At 41.2% G+C, this 22,336-nt stretch overlaps 1 protein-coding gene across 1 annotated transcript; it reads right to left on the bottom strand.

Moving 5' to 3' along the window:
* Nucleotides 1-784: 784 nt before the first annotated feature.
* On the bottom strand, nucleotides 785-9,511 carry LOC308081727 (uncharacterized protein). The gene is made up of 4 exons (XM_080423346.1): nucleotides 9,157-9,511; nucleotides 7,193-7,427; nucleotides 2,866-3,156; nucleotides 785-2,236 (listed from the first exon to the last, which is right to left on the bottom strand). Exons 1-4 carry the CDS (start codon nucleotides 9,227-9,229, stop codon nucleotides 2,203-2,205), a joined length of 633 nt encoding a protein of 210 aa, XP_080279472.1. The 5' UTR covers nucleotides 9,230-9,511; the 3' UTR covers nucleotides 785-2,202.
* Between the last annotated feature and the right edge of the window lie 12,825 nt (nucleotides 9,512-22,336).

Raw genomic sequence — 22,336 nt, 5'->3', positions numbered from 1 at the left:
AGGAGGTACTAGTCTCACTCTGAGGAGGTTAGGAGGTACTAGTCTCACTCTGAGGAGGTTAGGAGCCACTAGTCTCACTCTGAGGAGGTTAGGAGATGCTAATCTCACTCTGAGGAGGTTAGGAGATACTAGTCTCACTCTGAGGATATTAGGATCTACTAGTCTCACTCTGAGGAGGTTATATTAGGAGCTACTAGTCTCATGAGCCAACCTCCAGGAGGTACAAACACCTCTCTATACCTCTCTGAGTGACCCTAAACCTAAACACAACCTAATCATTAAAAACACGACCTATTGTGGGACATTTGTCACTGATTACAGAGCTGTTGCTATAGAAATTTGGTGTAAAGGGAAACTCTAGGGAATATATATATATATATATATATATATACTAGGGAAATAATCCCTAGTATAGTGCCCTGTGGGACCCAAGTCAACTAACTGTTTAAGTGGTTAGAGTAAAATGACAGTGGTTTGGATTGAGTAGTTAATAGAATTTATATAGCGCTTTTCTAGGTACTCAAAGTAACTCCAAATATTGGTGAGATGTCTTCAATAGGTGCTCTCTTGATTAGTAATTGATATTCCAAAATGGTCTCCTCGTTGACTTACATTGCAGTGAAACGGCTCTCCAAGTCACTCTTTTAGCTCATAAATGAACGTTAAACAAAGCACATTTCTGACTATATGTAATTGTCAGAATTTAAGATAATATGTCACCAGTATATGGAGTTACATGGCACACACATTGTGTGCCATGTAACTCCATGATGTAACACACATTGTAAGTACACACATTGTGCTTTACAGAGGCAATAGGACTGATCTGCTGTACATTATGATCAGATATTGGGTGACTGACTAATATGACTTATCAATGCTGTTAGATAGTCTAACATTTCTTACCTCATTTCCAGTTACGAAAGTTGCAAACTCTGAATGGCCTTGAATCATAATGTTTTGAATAAAGCAAGGTGCATCACCTTTTGTCACTAAAACTAAAACATAGTGTCTGGTCAAGTGTGTTTCGCAATACATCACGACTCTTTGCTTACGATATGTTCACAGCATCCTGTTGTGTATTCTGTGCTTTGGAGTTTAGCAGATTTATAATTTCTATACATAGGTTGCCTAATTAAAATGAAACATTAATGACATGCTGTGCTGTGTTACATGTAGGGGGATGTCAATTAACTGAATCATTCTGTATTGCCTTACCTAATAATCTCATGAATTTGTACATATTGGAATGGTATAGTTTATACCACATAAATATTGATAGAACAAAATTTAATATACATTATTATACAAGCAGATTTCATATAACTGGCACTTTTAATGCTTGATAAAAAAAAAGAAATGTTTAAATAAAGAGTCACAATTCTCACATTTCACTTTTCTGCCCTCCCAAAATCTCATGAAAAGATCAGCTCCCCTATTCATAATCTGCTCAGTTGGATGTTTAAAACTGTTTAGCATGCATGCCATTATAAATGCAAAGACAAGAGTGACTTTTGCACTTTTAAATGGGAACCCCATAGATAACTGTTGACTTTTCAGTGATGAAAAATAAAGAATGGATGAACAGATGAATGGACGAATGACAACTTTGTTGCAATGCTGACAGTGAGTGTGAAGGTGCTCCCCATTAGAGCAGTGCAGAAAGTGGATAATGTCAAAGTGTGGCAGATGGCTGCGTCGATGGCTGAGAACGCTCCATCCAGCGCTCTCTCCCTCACCTCAGTGTGTGCGTGAGTACAGAACATTGTAACATTGTAACATCTACAGTATTAGTCTTTCAGTGCCAACGCAAATTGTCAACAACAAAAAATAAGCCACCATCTAGCTTGGCTGGAAAGTGCCGATCGAAACCCGAGCCCCCATCTGCATGTAGCGACACACACACACACACACACACACATAGTGACGCACTGTCTCTGTCCCGACCAACAACCCCTCTCTGATGTCTGTCGGCCGCTCCGAGTTCAGACAGGGGAAGGTAAACTCGTGCTCCTTCACGGTAATGCGCCCGTTGCTTCGGTGACAGGGGCACAAACAAAAAGAGGGTGTCCACCTGGTGACATGTGGATTCCATATGGTACATCCACCTTTCAAACTGTCAGCATGTCACTCATTATCAAGACTTGGTGTGTTAATATTGTGGCTTGGCCACCGGGGGGAGCTGTTGCCCTCTCATCTGTCTCAGGTGCTGTCTCTGCTGGTGGTCTCAATCTGCCTGTTGGAGACAAAGACAAAATGACACTTTAGAACAGTGGTTCTCATACATTATCATTTCAAGAAACCCCATAACTCAGGGTTACAGACCCCCACTCAGAACCCCCTCAAGGAATGCTGAGGGTGCCTGGACCCCACTTTGAGAACTTCTGCTTTAGCACAAAATAGTAGGATATATTGTCACAGTAAAGCCTGATTTATATACTTAGCCTATATCGTACAATAGTAGTGTCGCTCATTCAAAAATAGCTGATCTACAAGCTGGCACCACAAGTATTTTCCTTGGCTATTTACCTTGAGCGCCACATTAACGCATAGTCTGAGCTTTTTTATACTTTGATACATTCATACCAGCATTACAGTTCATATGCTGTATCCATAAGATACAAAAACAAAATGCATTATGGAGTTCTAAATTTGGACACGGAGATTACACACGGTACATACTGAAAACTGAACGATGTGAATGATGTATTATGATGTATTATGGGCACATGTATTATCATGTGCCTTTGCTTACTGTAAATCGCTCTGGATTAAGAGCGTCTGCTAAATGCCTAAACTGTAAACTGTAAACTGAACATAGAATGTGATTAGTTTTTTCCAGAAATGATATTAGCTCTACTGTACCTGTAACTGCAGAAGCGGTTGCACCCACTGTCAGAGTGCAGTGCGCACATGCAGCGCTGGGACTCTGTACCACTCTCAATGGAGTCCTGGCGGGGCTCCACACTCCTCTGGATAGAGTGTTGGGGCTCCACACTCCTCTGGATAGAGTGTTGGGGCTCCACACTCCTCTGGATAGAGTGCTGGGGATCCTCACTCCTCTGGATAGAGTGCTGGGGATCCTCACTCCTCTGGATAGAGCGCCGTCTCCGCTTGGAGCCGCGGTAGTTTGACATACCATAAGGCACAGTGCGCCTTGAAAACAAAAACAGAATTTCACTGTGAGTAATTGGATGCCTAGTGAGTGTCCAGCGTAACCACATACTGTACAGCAAAACGAAGATTTGTGTGTTTGCTGAAGATCTTGGATGGCCTAATATAGAAATCCTGACAGTTCTCCAACATGAACTGATTTCTAAGCTAACAATGATTCATGCTTGAAAATCTATTCTAGGCAAGTAACGCCGTCACACTACAGAGCAATAGACTTGACTGTCCTATTATATTGTGTATCGTATCACAAGGTTTATTAAGATACTAGTAGTTCCAACACAGTTTACAGTATATTTATAACCACTTGAACCCTATACTTAGTTGACTGGAGTCCCCCAGGGCTCAGTATTAGGGAACCTCCAGTTTTCACTCTACACTAAATACACTGTCGCTGTCGGGCAGAAACCTCCTATCTCCATATTCTAACTTTTTGTGTTTTTTCGTAAATTAATGCCCTACTTGATCATACTACAGCATCACACAAAAGCATCAAAAGTACCAGATCCGCAAGCTCGAAAGGCGGCACGAAGCAACGTGTTTTGAGCTTGTAGATCTGCTACTTTGACTATTTTCACCAAAAATAGCCGACCAACAAGATCACAACGTGTAGCAACGTGCCGATCTACAAGCAGATCTACAAGCAGATCTTGCCGATCTGTAAGCTTGGAGAATTTTCACTCTAGATTAGGGATGTTAGGGTTCATGTGGTTAAAGGGCGTATTGTCCCAGAATCAGAATAAAAACGAAATACTGGAAAACAGAATTAATGATAATCAACTCCGTTCCATGCACTTCTAAAGGAAACTTACTCTGAATTAGCAATGATATAATTTAACCTCTTTTAGCTTATTTTTGCAATAAGCGCATAGCTCATGGTTAATTATCGCTTACTTATGGCAACAGTTGGTTCTGATCAAGCAATATGATTGGCTGAGAGCCACATGTTATTTGCCATAACGGCAAGGAGTTACTTAGCAACGCACATTAACAGAGATTAGTATCAAACCTTGATATCTCAGTGTTCAAATTACATCTTTACATCAAATATGTATTAGAAAAACACTGTTGTAATGAAGTCAAGTAATAGAACGCTCAAGCATGTGTGTTTTCTTAAAATAATATCAGAGATTTCATAAGGTACTCGCCTGCAGCTCATGTCTGTGATCACAGCACTTATGGTATTTATTACAACATGTTGCCTCTTGCAATCTACTGGTTAAATAATCAAGTGTTTGAGTTGTGTGTTAAAAACTATTTTATATATTGTACTGTACCATACTCATACTGTACCATTTAATTGAAACCTTGTTTACTCTGTTATAAGAAATACTGTACCATCTAATGTACACCTTGATTACTCTGCAATGCCTTAAGTTCCATACCTTGTTGTTGCATTGCTACAGAACCAGAGCAATCCATTTGAAACCAAAATAAACTTTGAACACTTTTAGAACGGATAGCATTCCCTATGTCCCATTAACACCAGCAATATCTAGGCCTATAGGAATCCAATATGATGCATTTATTTTCACAGTAAGATCCTGGCTCTGACAATATTAGTTTCTGTTCTGTGTGATATCAAATGTAATTTGATCCGTTTGCTTTCATTAATAACATAATTGTATGGCGGAGGTATGGGCGGGGGTAAGCGACTATAGATGTTTTTAAGTGTACTGTAGATGTGTGCACTGGAATACATTTACTATCAAACTGAAACAGCTTTAACATGTTAAATATGGAATAGAAAAATGTGCCCTGACGGGAATGTTTTGGGCGTGTGCCATGCGCCGACCCCCTGGGTAATCGGAGACGCTATCATTAATAGCAATTTTCTGGCGCGTGTACAGTCATACGGGTGACACGATGATGATACTGTACGTTACTATGGCCCACACAAGCCTTCCCTCTTTACTGCGGAGTGTCTCTTGTCAACATGCTCATAAAAGGACCAGGTGAAACATGGAGGCACAAACACATGACCTGGGTCGACCCCATGAAGAGACGACCTGGTGTGTGCAACGCATTAGCGCACCCAGTGACAGTCGAGGAAACACCTCACAGATGTGTGATTCACACCATGTGGGATATTCACACACACACACACACACACACACACACACACACACACACACACACACACACACACACACACACGCGCACACACACATTTGTATTACTACACTTTTGAGGAATTTGTTTGCAATGTTTAAGGCTAGCACTGAAGCCGAAAATAGTCAATCTACAAGCTCACAATAATGCGTTGCAGCGTGACACGTTGTGAGCTTGTGACCATTTTTTTCGGAGCACATAAAATTAGGCATATAACTCTAACCCTAACCCCTAAACCTAACCTCTAAATGCCTAATCCTAACCTTAACCCCTCAAACCAAACTTCACAAATAAATTGTAACCATAAAACCACGTTTCTCTTGTGAGGACCAGGAAAATTGTGCACACAATGTCTATTCCTCAAATTCTTCTATACTTGTGGGGACGTTTGGCTCTCACAAGTATAGTAATACAAGTACACACGCACGCACGCACGCACACACGCACACACACACACACACACACACACAAGCCGACTACGGTGCAAGATGAATGTAGAAACTGGTGCCCAGTGAGCTCTCCACCTCATCTGCAATGAGTTACTTCTCCATGTGTCAGAGAAGCATGTCTTTGAAGTGTCTTAACCACTGTGCTATCTTGTGTCAGCTCATATGCAGCTGCCGGGGGAGATGACACCACATGAAGTGGTTCACTTCTTTAACAGTCGCTCTGCGCGTTATGCTTTGTCACACGCTGATGGGGACGCTCGCTATCTTCGGCGAGCAACGCCGTTGTACGGTGAAGCATGAATTAAGCTTGAAGAGACCGTTGGTTCTCAAAGTGGGGTCCAGGGACCCCTCTGGGTTCCTTGAGGGGTTTCCAAATGGACCCTTGAGTGTACAAATGGAACTATATGGACCTGTTTCCATTTGTAGAGTTATGGGGGTCCTTGAAATTATAAACATTTGAGAACCACTGGCACTGCTCTAGATTAGAGTCAGCAGGACAATGGATTGACGAGGCCTTGGGCAGAAGTTAAGGGTCTTGTACTGAAGTTGATGAGATTTTGTGTCACATAATTGACTTTGATTCAAATAGAGTTCAAGAATGCGAGATATTTTCTCATCTATTGCTAATTAAACCTGTGCTTTTGAACTTGCAGAGAAGGCTTCAGCCCGATGAGCTTGCAGAAAGAGTCACTAAGTGAATGAATAATGGGTTGTCAATGGGGTGCTCTGGAGCCAAGAACTGTATTGCTTGTGACAGAAATGTGGTTTCTCACTGAAAGCCCAAAATATCATAAAAACTGTCTTTTTTTAGGGTCTTTTTAGAGGGACACTCCCATCTCACAACGTGAGACACGTTTAAGCTACTTAGCAACAATCTAAACATATTTTGGCATCAGTGGAGAGACGACTCTTACTGTACCTTTGTTCTCTCTCTACGGAATAAAACTTGTATGGTTTCCTAGCATGAAAAAACTATTCTGTTAAACGCTACAGACTACTATTTTGTTTCTCCTGCCCCTTTGCTCATGTATCCACGGTAGGCTACTCATTTGAGCCTCCTGAACAGCTGCTACTGAACATGACAGGCTAGGGCCAATTTATACTTTGTCGCGCGACCAAGTCGCTTCACTGAAAGCAACAGCCACTGGGAAATGTGTTGTTGCTTAATAAACAAGATGATTAGATGATTAGAGCAAGCGGAGGCTTTAATAAATAACATCTCCAACATCAGACCTACAAGTCACTGCTGGAAAGCAATAAGCACACCCAGGCCAGTACACACACACACACACACACACACACACACACACACACACACACACACACACACACACACACACACACACACACACACACACACACACACACACACACACTTCTAGTGCTTGCAAAACTGAAACCAATTTCCAAACGGAAAGAAAATGTGCTGTGCAGATGACAGCTCGCTCTGCATGACTTACTCTGGCGTGTTGATCCAGATGATGTCTAGATGGCAATAATAAACGCACTCCTTGTCTTTGTAAGAGTAACATGTGCATCTCTTAGCGCGCCTCCGGGGCTCCTCCGGCTGATGGAAGACTGATGTCTCATTGTGAGGATGGGAGGCAACGCCTCGCAGGCCTTCCACAGAGACGATGGGAGCGTGTGCAGCTTCCAGCTCCCTCCTCTGGTTCACATCTCTGCTGGAGGAGGAACCTGCAGGGCCCGCGGCAGAGGGATCGAGAAGATTATAATCACTTGACACATTTTAAACACTTACTGTAACCACTTAAAGCCCTATGTGGTTGACCGGAGTCCCTCAGGGCTCTACACTAGCGTCTTTTCTGTTTTTCCGACTGATTTGTAGGCTACTTCATCGTACGATGGTCTTGCGCAGCGGGAATGGCCGATCTGCTATTTCAAAATAAAAATGAATGGATAAATAAATAGCCACTTCAAATCTCTAGACTTGATAAACTGAACATGAGTTGGCTCTGTACTTGGACATCTTTCTTCCTTCTATACAAACTTTCTTTACCAAAAATAGTTGTACAAGCTCACAGCGTGTTGTGTACCTGTAGATGGGCTATTTTCCCCAAAAAATATGAATGCTGGGGTTCAAGTGGATAGATAGATAGATAGACAGATAGATAGATAGATAGATAGATAGATAGATAGATCTGTTGCACAGAATGTATCAGGGCAAAAGCTGCATTGCGTTAGCCTATACGTCTACTGCAGTATCGGCTACATCAGCTACAGTATAAGGGACCTATTCATACTGTATAATAATGGTAATATTTGTATTTAATGTTTTTGAATACAGTAGCCTGCCCAAGAAAGCCAAGCATTCTTCAATGCTTTGTGCAGCAGCACTATCATAAATAGGTCTTGGCTACTTTTACGCCATAATATAAAATGAAACGGTTGAATGAAATAGAATCCAACAATAATTGTGTGTCAGTTGTGTCAGAGGCAGGCTATAAAACATGAAGTTAAAACCACTGAGAATGCATTGGTTTAAATCATTTATTACAAAACAAATTAGTCTAACTAGGAGCCAGATATCTACTTTTATTCCACTACAATTATATGAAAGCTTTAGTTACTAGTTACTTTGTTGATTTTTATTATTATTACTAAACATACATTAACCACTTCAGCCCTATATTTTCGGCCATTTGAAAATAGCCGATCTACAAGCTCACAATAATGCATCGCTATGCATTGTGAGCTTGTAGATCTGCTATTTTCTAAAGATGTGTATACATTTTTAACATACTTTTGTTACTCTAAGTATATTGATGCCAATACTTTTGTACTTTTACTCGAGTAAATTGTTAATACGGGACTTTTACTTGTAACAGGGTAAATCTACATTGCAGTATTGATACTTTTACTTAAGTTAAACATGTGAGTAGCCTACTTCTTCCATCACTGTCTTATCTTATGCACACCCCTGGTTAAACCTACATCCACACACCAACATGCACAGCAGCCTATAGTCAGTGTTGCCAGGTTTTGTGAGATAAATAAGCAACTAAGTCTATGAAAACAAGCCCAAAAGAGGCAACTATAGGCCACATGAGCACATAAAACCCATAGTGCATGGCTATTTGAAAATAACCGATATTTTTTTAGTTTAATCTAGAAGAAAATGTGGAATCATTTTTAAATATTTTAACACAAACACAAACATTTTAACATTTTAACACAAATTGTGTATGGGCATATTTTCCTCTGGCATATTTTCCATATTTTCAGATGGGGGTCCGCAGACAACTACATATTAATTCGGGGGTTCTTGTTGACTTGAAAATGTTCACTGGTTTATAAAAGCAAGCCCAAATAAGCAACTATATACACTTTAAAAACCAGATTAGTCACTTATAATAAGCGGACAAGGCAACACTACCTATAGTAGGCTAAATAAACGTGAACGCACCATTCGTTGAAACGGCCGTCAGGGCGATGATAAGAAGCAACACTCCCACGGCAATCGATGAGACAACAGCCATCACACAATGAATGACCAAGAACGTGATCAAAGCGACGGCAGACCAGCAGATCGTTGGCTATTATTATTAAAACAAAAATAAATAAAAATCCCAGGGTATGAATGAATCCAATATCCCAACGTGCGTCTGTCTCAGTGATCAGGTCTCTCTTTTAAAAGGCTGCGCGCTGCAGAAGAAAAGCTCCCATTTGATCTCCAAGGCAAGCAGTGCAGGAATAGTGATCACCACTTCATTGTCCCGACCCTGTGCGTGTGTCGATCTGTGCGTGACAGACTGTGTGTGTGTGTGTGTGTGTGTGTGTGTGTGTGTGTGTGTGTGTGTGTGTGTGTGTGTGTGTGTGTGTGTGTGTGTGTGTGTGTGTGTGTGTGTGTGTGTGTGTGCTGTACGTCCTCACCATGCATGCTTTTATGAGGCGAGGCGTCCTAAGCACCTCCCGCTGGATGGATGCAGCATGGATGACACAGGATTGTCAATGTTGCACTGCAAATTGTGTAAATCAAGTACTGTACTTAAGTAGGCTACAATGTTGAGGTATTTTTTACTTTACTTTACAATTTTCAAGAAAATGTATTGGTCTGAAGTGGTTATTGTATGTTTTACTAGTAAGTAACTAGCAGGCTAACTACATTTTTCAAATAATTGTAGTGGAGTAAAACATCAAATATTTGCCTCTGAGATGTAGTGGAACAGAAGTAAAAGTAGGCTACAGAAAATTGAAAAAAAAAAACCCTCAAAATTGTAGGTCCTACTAAAGTACAGTACTTGAGTAAATGTACTTAGTTACTTTACACCACTGCCTATGAATAGGTTCCATCTGCATGCTTTCAGTGTTACAAAGGAGAACAAATTAAAGCCACTGCAGGCTAAGTGATATTTTTGGTTAAAACAAAAAGTATGTTGTTCCAAGGTATAGATATCACTAGAGTGTTTGTTCAGTAACAGGGGTCCCTTGGTCTCTCCAGCTCTTTAAGCACAAAATACATTTTCAGGTGCTTCACCAGACAGTCAGGAAAGAGTATAGGCTACCAATCATTCATCAGCTTCAATAATTTTATAGCTTCAATTTTGTCTGTTCCTTTTGTGTTTAATCACTTCCAATTTCACTTGTTTATCCTGTATGAGTTCTCTTGTCTGATTGGATGAAATCAGTATCCTGACCTGAAAATGTATTTTCTGTTTACTAAACAGCTCCCAGCCAGCACGCCCACGTGGGTCCCATATGGGTTCAAGGTGGGCTAAACCATATAGCAACACTCTATAGCAATGATTACTATACTATCACAATATAGAGCTATTTAACACTTGTTTAAAGAATAAATATTGATTGATTGATTGATTGATTGATTGATTGATTGATTGATTAATTAATTAAAACCACTTTTAATACAGAGAAATGTCTGTCCCTCGTTGTATTGTTCTTTCTCTCTCAATAGACCCATGGATGTATTTAAAATAAGACCAGGAGACCTGGTTCTGCCAGACCCAAAATGAAGTCCTAGTATGTAACACACCTACAAACCACTTTATAACTGAAGTTCATGATGTCATGAATAGTTCGTGACGAAAGGGGACGTCACAAACTTTTTTTTGGCTGGGGTCGGAGGACAAATGGCCCCTGCCCATGTATGGACGAAACAGGTAAAAGGCTCATGTAAGCCCGACCCCTTGGGTCTGGCAATGACATCATTTAACTCAAAGTGTATGTAGATCCAGTTGTCCAGAGCCACAGATCCGACCGCTATATGCCCATATATGGGCATGCCAATACATAAGGTATGGGCTTATACTAATGACATCAGGGATCTCCATATATGAGCATAAAAGGGACACAGGTAGGTAGACAGACAGATACAGAGATCTCCATATATGGGCACAAAGGGACACAGACAGACAGGTACAACGGGTACTGTGACAAATCCCCTGACACTATGACTCAGACATAAAGCGAAAAATCTGATTCCTTTAACCACATGAATCATTGCATTTGGCAAACATTCAGTGAAAATAGCAGATCTACAAGCTCCAGCATGGAGGTGCTTGTAGATGCTATCTAAAAAAAAAAATGTTTTTTATAATCATTTATTTTTGAGATTTTTCAGTAGAACATTTAAACAAGACTACAACAGATTCAGACCTACATACAAAATAATGTAGGCTACATACAGAAAATCATACACATAAGACAAAAACAAAGTCTGTAAAACAAAAAATTAAAGACAATAATCAAGTGGTAAAAGCTTCAGAAATGGGGGAGGGGGGGGACCCAGCAAAATCTATAGCACGGATCCCACCACCCCGATGAGAGGAGGACAGCAATGTGCAGCGAGGAGGGCCCCACGCCCCTGCAGCCCCCCGCCACGGACTGGCGACGCCAAAAACCTCGACCCACACCACCGGGCACAAGTCTTTTGCCCAGTACTGTGGACGGGGCAACGCCACCCCACGGCGGAACGAACAGAAGCCATAGGGCACACCGCCACCACAATCCTCCCACATCCGAACTGTGAGACCCAAGCCAGAAATCCGTTGTACCCTCGTATGCGTGTGTGCAAATGAGGGTGGGATGTCACTTATAAAACATCATAATAAAACAGCCTAAATAAAGATCTTGAACCAGTCTGAATCAATTACTCGCTTCCATAAAGTCCAAAAGGGGGGACCATACCTCCAAAAATACCTCTGCCTTATCCTGCATTTCATATTTAAGCCTCTCCAGGGGTAACAGAGACATTATTTGGGTCATCCACATATGTTCATTTGGAATATTATCCGTCTTCCATAAAATTAAAATACATTTCTTTGCCAAAAATCGAAACAAATCAAACAATTTTCTATGTGGAGAGCTCATAATTACATTTAAGTCAACTCCTAAGAGGTACCGACGTACCGTACAAAAGGGACGATTTCCCCAGTTTGAACTTAAACATTGTTTCGATTAAAGCAAGAATTGTCTGCCAAAAGGGTTTAATCTTTGAACAAAACCAGAACATATGTGAATATGTACCCAAAGTTAATTTACATTGCATAAAGGTGAATACTCCTGGGACATCTTATTTAAACAAACTGGAGTTTAAAATGTTTTGAAAAATAACTTTTAGTTAGGTTCCAACACTCTATAGGAGAAAGTGTAGATAGGTTTACTTTTGCACATATCATTGTCCATGTTTCCTGATCTATAATTACATTTAAATATTTTTCCCATATCCTTTTCAAGGCTGGAAGGATGAAGTCACTCTACCATTAAGAGCTTTATAGATCTTTGAAGTGTATTTCAACATAGATTCAGTACTAAAAAAATGTTGCTCTATCTCATCTATTTGAAATCTAAAAATATTTTTCTTAATCAGTGATTGTAAAATATATCTCAACTGTAAATACTGGAAGAAGTTTGTAGGGGACAAACCATATTCCTCCTTCACCTCTGAAAAGGATTTCAAGTCTGTCTTTCTAAATAGACAACCCAAATTGTTAACGCCTTTATCAGTCCACCTACAGTATGTATCTCACTTAAACTTGCCGGTAAATCCGGATTATGAGAAACAGGTGAAAGAACAGATATACTGTTTGGAAGTTTACAATATTTCTTGCAGTTAGGCCAAACTGATAAAACACAATCAATAACAAGGGATTTGTTAAGCCCTGCCAAATTCTTATTTATAAATGGAAAAGAACGGAACGGAATTGGATGACTAAAGTGGGATTCTATTGATTTCCAAAGAGAATCTTCCGAATCTTCAAACCATTCAGTCATTTGTTTGATTTGAGCAGACCAATAATATAATTCAAAATTAGGCAGAGCTAGACCCCCTTCTTTATATGGTTTACATAAAGTGGCCAGAGAGAGACGTATTTTTTTGTGGTTCCAGAGAAATTTAGAAATTTCTGCATTTCAATTCTTTAAAAAATAATGATGGAATAGGACAGGGCAACGACTGAAATAAGTAATTTAATCTTGGAAATAAGTTCATTTTAACTACATTAATTCAACCTATAAGTTAGAGGTAAATTAGTCCATAAATTCATATCCTCCTTAAAGTAATACAAGGCAGGTCCACAAATAACGATCTTTAGCAGCCTCTGCTGGTCATTACCGTCACTGCAGGTCGTTCGTTTATTCCTGCATTACCCAGAATTCCATTTGTTTTCACCGGAACACGGAAGCGTTTCAAAAAGCATTCTTTTAATTGTTTTATACTATCTGTGGATCGTTTCTCTTAGCCAGTGGAGCTTTAGTTACTGTGAGCTGTGTTTTCTTTTGCTGTGGTTTTTCCATCTTCAAATCCTACAATGTTTTAAAAACAGCTAGAGATTCCTTTTTGTTATTAGCGCGGTAGTTCCTGGCCAAACAGGAAACCGGTGTGGTAGATCCTGGCCAAACAGGAAACCGGTGCATTTCCGTTTCTGTTTTCCGGCCGGATGACGTCATTTTCACGGGAAGGACGGCCCACCACCGTTTCAATAGAAAATATAACAGAAAAGGGCTTCCGGGGGTGAAATGTATGGAGTGGGTGTTGTGAAACATTTGCCACCACAAAAGATAACAATTTAACTTTAGTTTTTTTTTTTAAAGTTACCTAGTATTACTTTAAGTTTTAGAACAAGAAGTGTGTAGCTATATTTAAATAAATTATCTAGAACCAGAGATATAAAAACACCAAGATAAGTAAAGCCTTCTTTTGTATGTTTAAAAGGAGATAAACTATTGAGTTTTTCATCATCAATATGGGTAACTGAACAGAGATTAGATTTTGATAAATGTATTTTGTAGCCAGAAAATCGAGCCATATAAATTAATTACTGATAATAAATTAGGAATTGATTGATCTAAATTAGATAAAAATAGTAGAGTGTCTTCGGCATATAAAGAAATCTTATGTTCCAAATTTCCAGCAAATATGCCTTTAATATTGGAATTTAATCGAACTGATTGGGCAAAAGATCCAGATAGTGGACATCCTTGCCTAGTCCCTCTTGCTAGATTAATCCACTAATTAAGAAATTAAGAAAGCCACTTGTAAAAACTTGCGCGGTTGGTGAAGTATATAATGTTTTTATAGAATTTATAGAGCCAAGATCAAGATGCGCCAGGGTAGAGAGGAGAAAGCTCCAATCCACCCGGTCAAAGGCCTTATCTCCATCCAACGACATAATTGCAGACTCGCCTCCATCCTTGCCAACATAATCAATTATATTTACCAAGCGGCATATATTATCTGCACCATTACGGCCTTTAACAAAGCCCATCTGGTCGGTTTTAAGAAGTGAAATTGGCCTGTAAGATGAACATTCGTGCATGTCTCTATCCTTCAAAAAAAATAAGTGTGATAGCTGCCTCTTTCATGAAGCATGGGATAATATTACAGTCAACAAATTCCTTTACCATAGGCATGAAAAGTGGTTGTAATTCAGACCAGAAATGTAGGTAGAATTCTACTGGGAATCCGTCAAGGCCAGGACATTTCCCAACAGGCATAGCCTTAATGATGTCATAAACTTCTTCAGATGAAAAGGAATCATTTAAAAGAAAGCGATCATCAGCAGAGACTTTAGGTAGTGTTCTGCCCTCACTGCTTTGGCAGGCGCAGTTAGGCAGAAAGATAACTCCGGACAAGGGTATCAGGTGTTAACTCTCTTTTACTCATAATCCAGGAGTAAAACTGAAATACAATTACAACAAAAACATCATCAATTGGATTCAAATATAGCATAAATGAACATTACTTTGATATACGTAATCATAAACATACAAATAATACTCACAGACAATGCTTTGTCACACAAAAAAACAGAGAGGACATCTGTCTGCCTTCTAACACCAAACTGAAACTGGTGTGCTGCCCTGCTAATCATAAATCTAGCACAGCTTGAACAGAAACTTCATTACAAATCTCAAACACCTGTAGTAAAATAAAGGCACCCTCACAATAACTTTAGAAAACAGCACCACCCACTGGCGGACCTCAGTCTCAGCCAGCACACTCCCCGCCTGACATCACTAACATGTCAGAGTTACATTTTCTTCCCATCGTCCTCGTTATCAGTGTTTGGCAGGAGTAGTAAAGTTTCTGTAATGGGTCTCAAGAAAGTCTTGCATGTTCCATCAAGACTGGGGAAGGTTTTGGCCACTACACCCATCGGCCAGCAATTCCGCTTGGCCTGACAGTCCTTCAACAGGACGAGGTCCCCTTCTAGTAGGTTAGGCCTATCTGAGTGCCACCTCCTGCGGCTTCGTAGAGTAGAGCGGTACTTTTTCTTCCAACGATGCCAGAAGACATTGGAGAGGTTTTGCACCTGCCTCCACTGGCGCTTGAACAGGTCACCTTCATCAAAATTGACAGGCGGTATTGATGGCGCTCCAACCTTCTGGGTCAGGAGGGTAGCTGGTGTCAGAATGAGAGGGAAGTTTGGGTCGGTAGATACAGGAATAAGAGGTCGCTTCTTCAACGTGCGACAGACTGAGGCGAGGCGTTGACTGGCTTGCTGTTTGTTATTGGGGATGCGTGGTCTTGGGGAGCGAAAAGGCAGTGGAGTCACCCAGCTATTTGTGTCATCCTGAAAGATCTCCTTCTCCATTATGTGCAGGACTGTTTGTTCTTCTATGGAGTTAACAGGTTTTTCATCTGCACTTGTGCCTTGGAAGACTGTTTCTCCCATGACATCAACCTCAGTCAGCCAGTTCGGTTGACCAAGAACGGGAGAGTTAATCTTATGTTGACCTTGGCAGCTTAAACTTTCTTTTACATGGAAGTTGTTTTGGCGTGGAAGGAAGTAGCTCGGTCGCTCATTCTCCAAGATGTTTGTCTTGAGAACATTCACATGGCCAGGTTTGTGAGCCCGCTCGTAGCCCTGGGGTGGTTCAGAGGCACGCTCGTAGCCCTGGGGTGGTTGAGAAGCACACTCGTAGCCCTGGGATGGTTGAGAAGCACACTCGTAGCCCTGGGGTGGTTGAGAAGCACACTTGTAGGTCTGGGATGGTTGAGAAGCACACTCGTAGCCCTGGGATGGCTGAGAGGCATGCTCGTAGCCCTGGGATGGCTGAGAGGCACACTCCCCGCCCTGGGATTGCTGGGGGATTTCCTCGGAGCCCTGATATGGCAGAGGGACCTCCTCGTAGCCCTGAGATGGCTGTAGAACACCCTTGTTCCCATTGTTGTGGTGATTAAATGAGATATCGGCTCTATCTCTAGGTTCAGACATGTCAACTTCCTGTTTGAGTTGATGAAATGTGGTACCTGGTGGCACCTCATTAGGCTTCACATGTTCATCTGGCATTAACTTGTCATGTTGTAAGGATTGGTCTTTCTCATACTCACTGGTGCGTTGTAAGGGTTTCAATTTCTGAGAGAGGTGCGCTTTTCCTCCACTTCGTGAGTTGCAGCCTCATATACGTTGGCTTCAGCATCGGCCGCCTCTGCGTCACATTGCTAATGAAGCGCTGCAATGGTGGCCTCCAGTCTCGTTTCCTCCACTTTGAGCTCTGCTTGTCTGACTCTCATTTGAATTACCCTTTCAGCAAATATGGCCTTTGCTCGTGCTGCCGAGGCCGTACTAGAGTGCCTTGACGATTTAGAGTTCTTGGATGAACTTGATTTGTAAGCGTGGACTGCAGTGGCGGAACAACTGAAAGCCGGGCCGGGAGGCACAGCACAGTGATCAGGCCCCCCCTGCGCACCCATGCACGCGCGCTGCACATCCCGGTGCACTAATCCTCTTAGATTAGTTGCTGTAGACGTCTCTGTCTTTTTACTGTTCTGCCCTCACTGCTTTGACAGGCGCAGTTAGGCAGAAAGATAACTCCGGACAAGGGTATCAGGTGTTAACTCTCTTTTACTCATAATCCAGGAGTAAAACTGAAATACAATTACAACAAAAACATCATCAATTGGATTCAAATATAGCATAAATGAACATTACTTTGATATACTCATAAACATACAAATAATACTCACAGACAATGCTTTGTCACACAAGAAAACAGAGAGGACACCTGTCTGCCTTCTAACACCAAACTGACACTGGTGTGCTGCCCTGCTAATCATAACTCTAGCACTCCTTGAACAGAAACTTAATTACAAATCTCAAACACCTGTAGTAAAATAAAGGCACCCTCCCAATAACTTTAGAAAACAGCACCACCCACTGGTGGACCTCAGTCTCAGCCAGCACAGGTAGCTTAGTAGATTGTAAAAAGGAATCGATACATTCACTAGCTGGAGAAATATGTGCTTGATAAAGATTATTAAAAAAAGTTAAAAACGTGTTATTGATCTCAACTGGGTCATACGAAATTACATGATTGTGTGTCCTAATTGCTTTAATCTGGTGTTCTGTGTTCAACCTCCTCACACAGACCATTAAGGGCTGCGGAGGATTTTGATCTCACCGGTGCAGGAGGTGGCTTATCAGCCATAGGATCCATAAGCAGATTAAGATCTCCAGCAATTAAGCCCACACCTTTACAGTGATAACTAAACAGTAATCATCTCAGCCATAAACTCAGGACAGTCCTCATTACGTGTGCATACATTTAACAATGTCATATGTTGACCAAACAGTGAACCAGTAATTAAAATGTATCTGCCCTCTGAGTCGACTATTGGGTTTTCAAATATGAAGGGAATTTGTTTATCAATAAGAATAGCAACTCCTCTACTGTTAGATGTAAATGAGCCGAGGAAGAGAAAACCTGCCCAACCCAACCCTGTTTAAGTTTTAAGTGCTCTTTTGAAGTCATATCAGTTTCCTGTAATAAAGCTATAGAGACATTTTTATTTTTAAAGATGTGTTAGAACTGTTCTGCGCTTGATAGGGTGACCCAAGCCTCTAACATTCCAGGATATTATGTTTAGGTTAGACATATGCTTGGAATAAAGTTAACTTTAATTTTGCAGCTACATCGTAAGAATAAAGTTGGTCATTATTACTGCTACCTGTGATACTCGTTATATAAAGATTGATGCCCACCTGAGGAAGCACACACCTGTAATATTTACTTCTAGATTCATAGCAATGCCACTTGAAATCGACAAAAAATGAAATACAAGACAAATTCGGGGTAGTGAGTAAAAGCGAACAAAAAACAAAACAAAAACACTAAACAACCTACACAACACAAACACACAGACATACAGTAGTGTATGGTGTCAAGTAGCACCATGAAAACACAAATCACTCTAAGGGGCTTTGCCTCAGGGAAGGGGTACCAATATTTTGATAGATATAGAGATAGATGCTATTTTCAGCCAAGAGATTTGGTGTAGAGGGTAAAATAGGGGGCCTAGTATAGAGGCCCGGGGGACTGCGCAGTGAACAACATAGGGTTACAGGGTTCAAGTGGTTTAATAGAAAGGGCCGCTCTGTGGAGCGCATCTCGGCCAGGCTGGGTGACCTTACCCATCAGGACCCGAGGAAGCTGTGGGGGCAAATAGCGTTTCTACGACAACAACAAAATGTGTAGGTGAAAGGGGTGAGGAGATCACAGTGAAAAGCAAACTGTGCAAGGTGCAAACATTTCTGAGATTCAGAGAGCTCTATTTTAAATTTGAAGAAGCAACTCCAAGCCAAGCACAGCTCCACAACACTGGTGGCGATTCCGGTACATTCTGGATTTTATGTTTAGCCACAGTGTGCACATCGCCAAGGACCCGAAGGAGTGAGATACCCGGGTCGGTCCAGAACCTCCTATCTGACCGATATGGTCATGCCCATATATGGGACCAATCGACTTCAAACTCGGCGTGTGTATTGCAAAGGACCTGAGGGCATGATGTGCCGAGTGGGAAGTTGGTCGGATCAGCAGATCTCCAAAAAGGTCGATAAAACAGCGAATACCCATATGGAGTACTCTGATGGCATCAATATGATGTTACAGCGGTAATTGCATAACTGGGTGGGACATGCATTTCAAACTTGCATCGTTCCCAAGTAGACCGGTGCCCAACAGGCACCGTACTAATATCAAGTCAGCAAAGCTTCGCATTAAACTATTACATACATAATACATGACATTGTGGCCAGGCCTGCTGGCCACAATACAATTAAGCAAACGTTACACAAACCATATGCAGATGCATGCATGTATGCACATACATTACATTGTACACACACATGATACAGTATGCACTTTGATGTGAAAACCGTAACATCATGCAGTATAAGCAGGCATGCACACACACACACACACACACACACACACACACACACACACACACACACACACACACACACACACACACACACACACACACACACACACACACACACACTGTTAAATAGTTATCTATGGCCATGAAATTAAACATGCATGTAACACAAATGGTAAATACACAAACCACCTAAAAGGCGGTTTCTATTCACAAATAAAGCTAGCGTGTTTTGTGCAAATACACAGAAATACACAGACACGCATGCTGACGGAAGTGGGCGGTTCCACTAAGAAAGCTGACAATACAGAAACATCCAACTGTATATAATGGATTTCAGATCCGTTCCCCTCCATATCTTGCGGTCTTCAGTAGAGAGTCTGAAAACCCCAGTTAGACACTTTCAACCTGGCGTCCCTATTTTCGCCATCTTAAAAAATAAAAATAAAACTTCCCGCTGAGCGGTGCATTCAGTCTGTACAAGCTAGCTCCGTATAGTTGGTTGAAGTTAACCTCTTGAACATTAACGTCCTATTCTAGGACAAACAGTCACCCAATATGGTTGAACCACTGACAACACGCAACGTGACAGTCGGAAATAACCGATCTACCGATCTAGCTCACAACGCGTCACGTTGTGAGCTAGCTCAGTAGCATTTTAAATGCAGAAGTGTTGCTATGCCAGATTTGACCACCAGGCGACGGCCGCTTCACTGTTCTACCGTGGTTCTGGGGGCGTGGGCCTAATTTTGACACTTGGGAGACTGTCTAGTCAACTAGGGTTTAACCCATTAAGACCTGAGGCCGATTCTACAAATGCCTTCTAAATCAGTAGTTCTCAAACTTTATCGTGACAAGGACCCCCAAAATGATACATTATTTGGCTGCGGACAACCATTTGAAAACATTTTGTGCCAGGGACCCCCAGAAGAGAAGATTTGTGTTCAAAAATCCCAAATGATGCCAAATTTTTTAAACACTTTCTTCAAAGATCCTTCAAAGATTTTCAAAAATAGCAGATGAACAAGCTTGCAGCACGACACGAAAGTGACGCTGATGGAAATGTTCTTATCACCCATATAAAGTACAGATTACTTTCAGAAAGGCAATAAAGAAAACTCACAGAGACAGGCAGCCATTGGGTATAATGATTAAATTGTATTCCATTCAGATGGAGAGAGAAAGGTTACAATATCCCAAGTGGTCGGGCTAAAAGCGCCCAGCAGAGGGTTCCCTCTCTAACGAGAGACAGAAAGGACTTGGGTTTTAGCATGAACCTTATCAGTTTGATAACATAAACATGTGACATAATGGATTTGACAGTGGTGAGCTTCCGGGTGGAGGTGGAATCCTTTCATTGGATGAGAGACATCATACGTCGTCTTCAGCCATCTTGGTTCGTTTCCGTGTCAACCAATTTCCTCCATGCCTAATTCAACTCAAGTTCATGTTGTGTGTCCAGAGTTGGTGTGACCTAAATGTTCTGAAAAGTTCTTAAAACAATTTGCTCTAACTCACAATATTATAATATATAGTAATATATAATAATAATAATATTATATTATAAATTCCAGGAGCCATCAAGTTCCCCAACCAAGCCTGCCAGCCCCCAGAACGTTCTGTTCTTTTGGGATTCACCAGACTTTCCACCTCGGAGGAAAGCCTGGTATTCAGTCTACATAATTCAACCAGATAAGACTTGTTGAAACTGTATTGATTCTCATATTCACTGTTTATAGTCTGTACATATATAGATAGATAGATACCTTTATTGATCCCGCGGGGGAATTTCAGTCGCCCAGAGGCAGCACAGCATAGAGTAAGGAAAGTACTGTCGTATGCAATACAAGGCAAGAAAAACATCAACATCAACACAGAACAACAGTATACCTACTGTATAACTGCACTATGCAGAAAAACAACAACATAAGGTTACAGTGTCTCACCGTATCCCGCCCCAAAACAATTAAAGTGTCCATTACAATCAGTGCAATGCCAGTCGAATAAAATGTATAATAATAATAACGTGAAAGAAAAGTGTCAGTGTTCACAGTGCACTGCAGTCAGTACAATAACCATACCCTAAAAATAATCATTAGAGGTCAGAGCCCTTGATACATCTATTATTCCAAGTTATGTTACGGTTAACCTGGCAGAGCGACCATAGACATTCATATAGTCATTGCAACATATTCATTGATAGAATATAATATATTCTATATACCTTATGTTACCTCAGTCAGATCAAGTGTAGATGTCTCTTCTCAGACTTTAAGTCTATTTATTTTATAATCTTATCTCTCTACTCTACCAGACCTGTCCAGTGTTTCATGCTTACTGCTGTTGCTACTACAACACCTGAATGTATGTTTACTGTAATACAAACACATGCAATAGTCTCACAATCTCTCCAACTGTCCTCTTATTACACTCAACTTTATTCAACCTTCCTGCTGAAACTGGTGAGTAACTCACCAGTTTCAGCAGGAAGGTTGAATAAAGTTGAATAAATGTAAACATATTACATAATTATCCGTTGTGCCAGTAACCATGAAGTTCCCCAACCAAGCCTGTCAGCCGCCAGAACGTTCTGTTCTTTTGGGATTAACCTCGCATCACCAGACTTTACACCTCGGAGGAAAGCCTGGTATTCGTTATTAAATGTGACATCCACAAGTTTATGTCAGCGAGGCAGGCCTTTAGACCGTCCAAGCTTCCCGTGGTTGGGGATTCGATCGGGACATATAATTGTGAATCATCCGCATAGCAATGGAAGTGGAGTTTATGCTTGCGGATGATGTGACCTAACTCCAGCATATAAATGGAGAATAGTAGGGGTCCAAGAACAGACCCCTGCGGGACACCACATGTAAGAGGGGCCGAGGGGGAGGAGATGTCCCCTGAGACAACAGCAAAGGTTCTGTTACTGAGGTAGGAGTGCAGGAGTTCTAGGGCTGTTCCCTGT

The sequence above is a fragment of the Gymnoscopelus braueri genome (assembly GCF_963280865.1).
Source record: "Gymnoscopelus braueri genome assembly, chromosome: 3".
Classification (NCBI taxonomy): Eukaryota; Metazoa; Chordata; class Actinopteri; order Myctophiformes; family Myctophidae; genus Gymnoscopelus; species Gymnoscopelus braueri.
Note: the sequence above shows the minus strand (reverse complement) of the source record. Positions and strands in the feature narration are given on the sequence as shown.

Excerpts from the sequence above, each read along its gene's own strand:
- LOC308081727 (XM_080423346.1), bottom strand. The coding sequence starts at position 9,229 with ATGGCTGTTGTCTCATCGATTGCCGTGGGAGTGTTGCTTCTTATCATC. Across the intron at positions 3,157-7,192 it reads ATCTGGATCAACACGCCAGA|GCGCACTGTGCCTTATGGTA; the intron begins GTAAGTCATGCA and ends TTTGTTTTCAAG. Across the intron at positions 2,237-2,865 it reads AACCGCTTCTGCAGTTACAG|GCAGATTGAGACCACCAGCA; the intron begins GTACAGTAGAGC and ends TGTCTCCAACAG.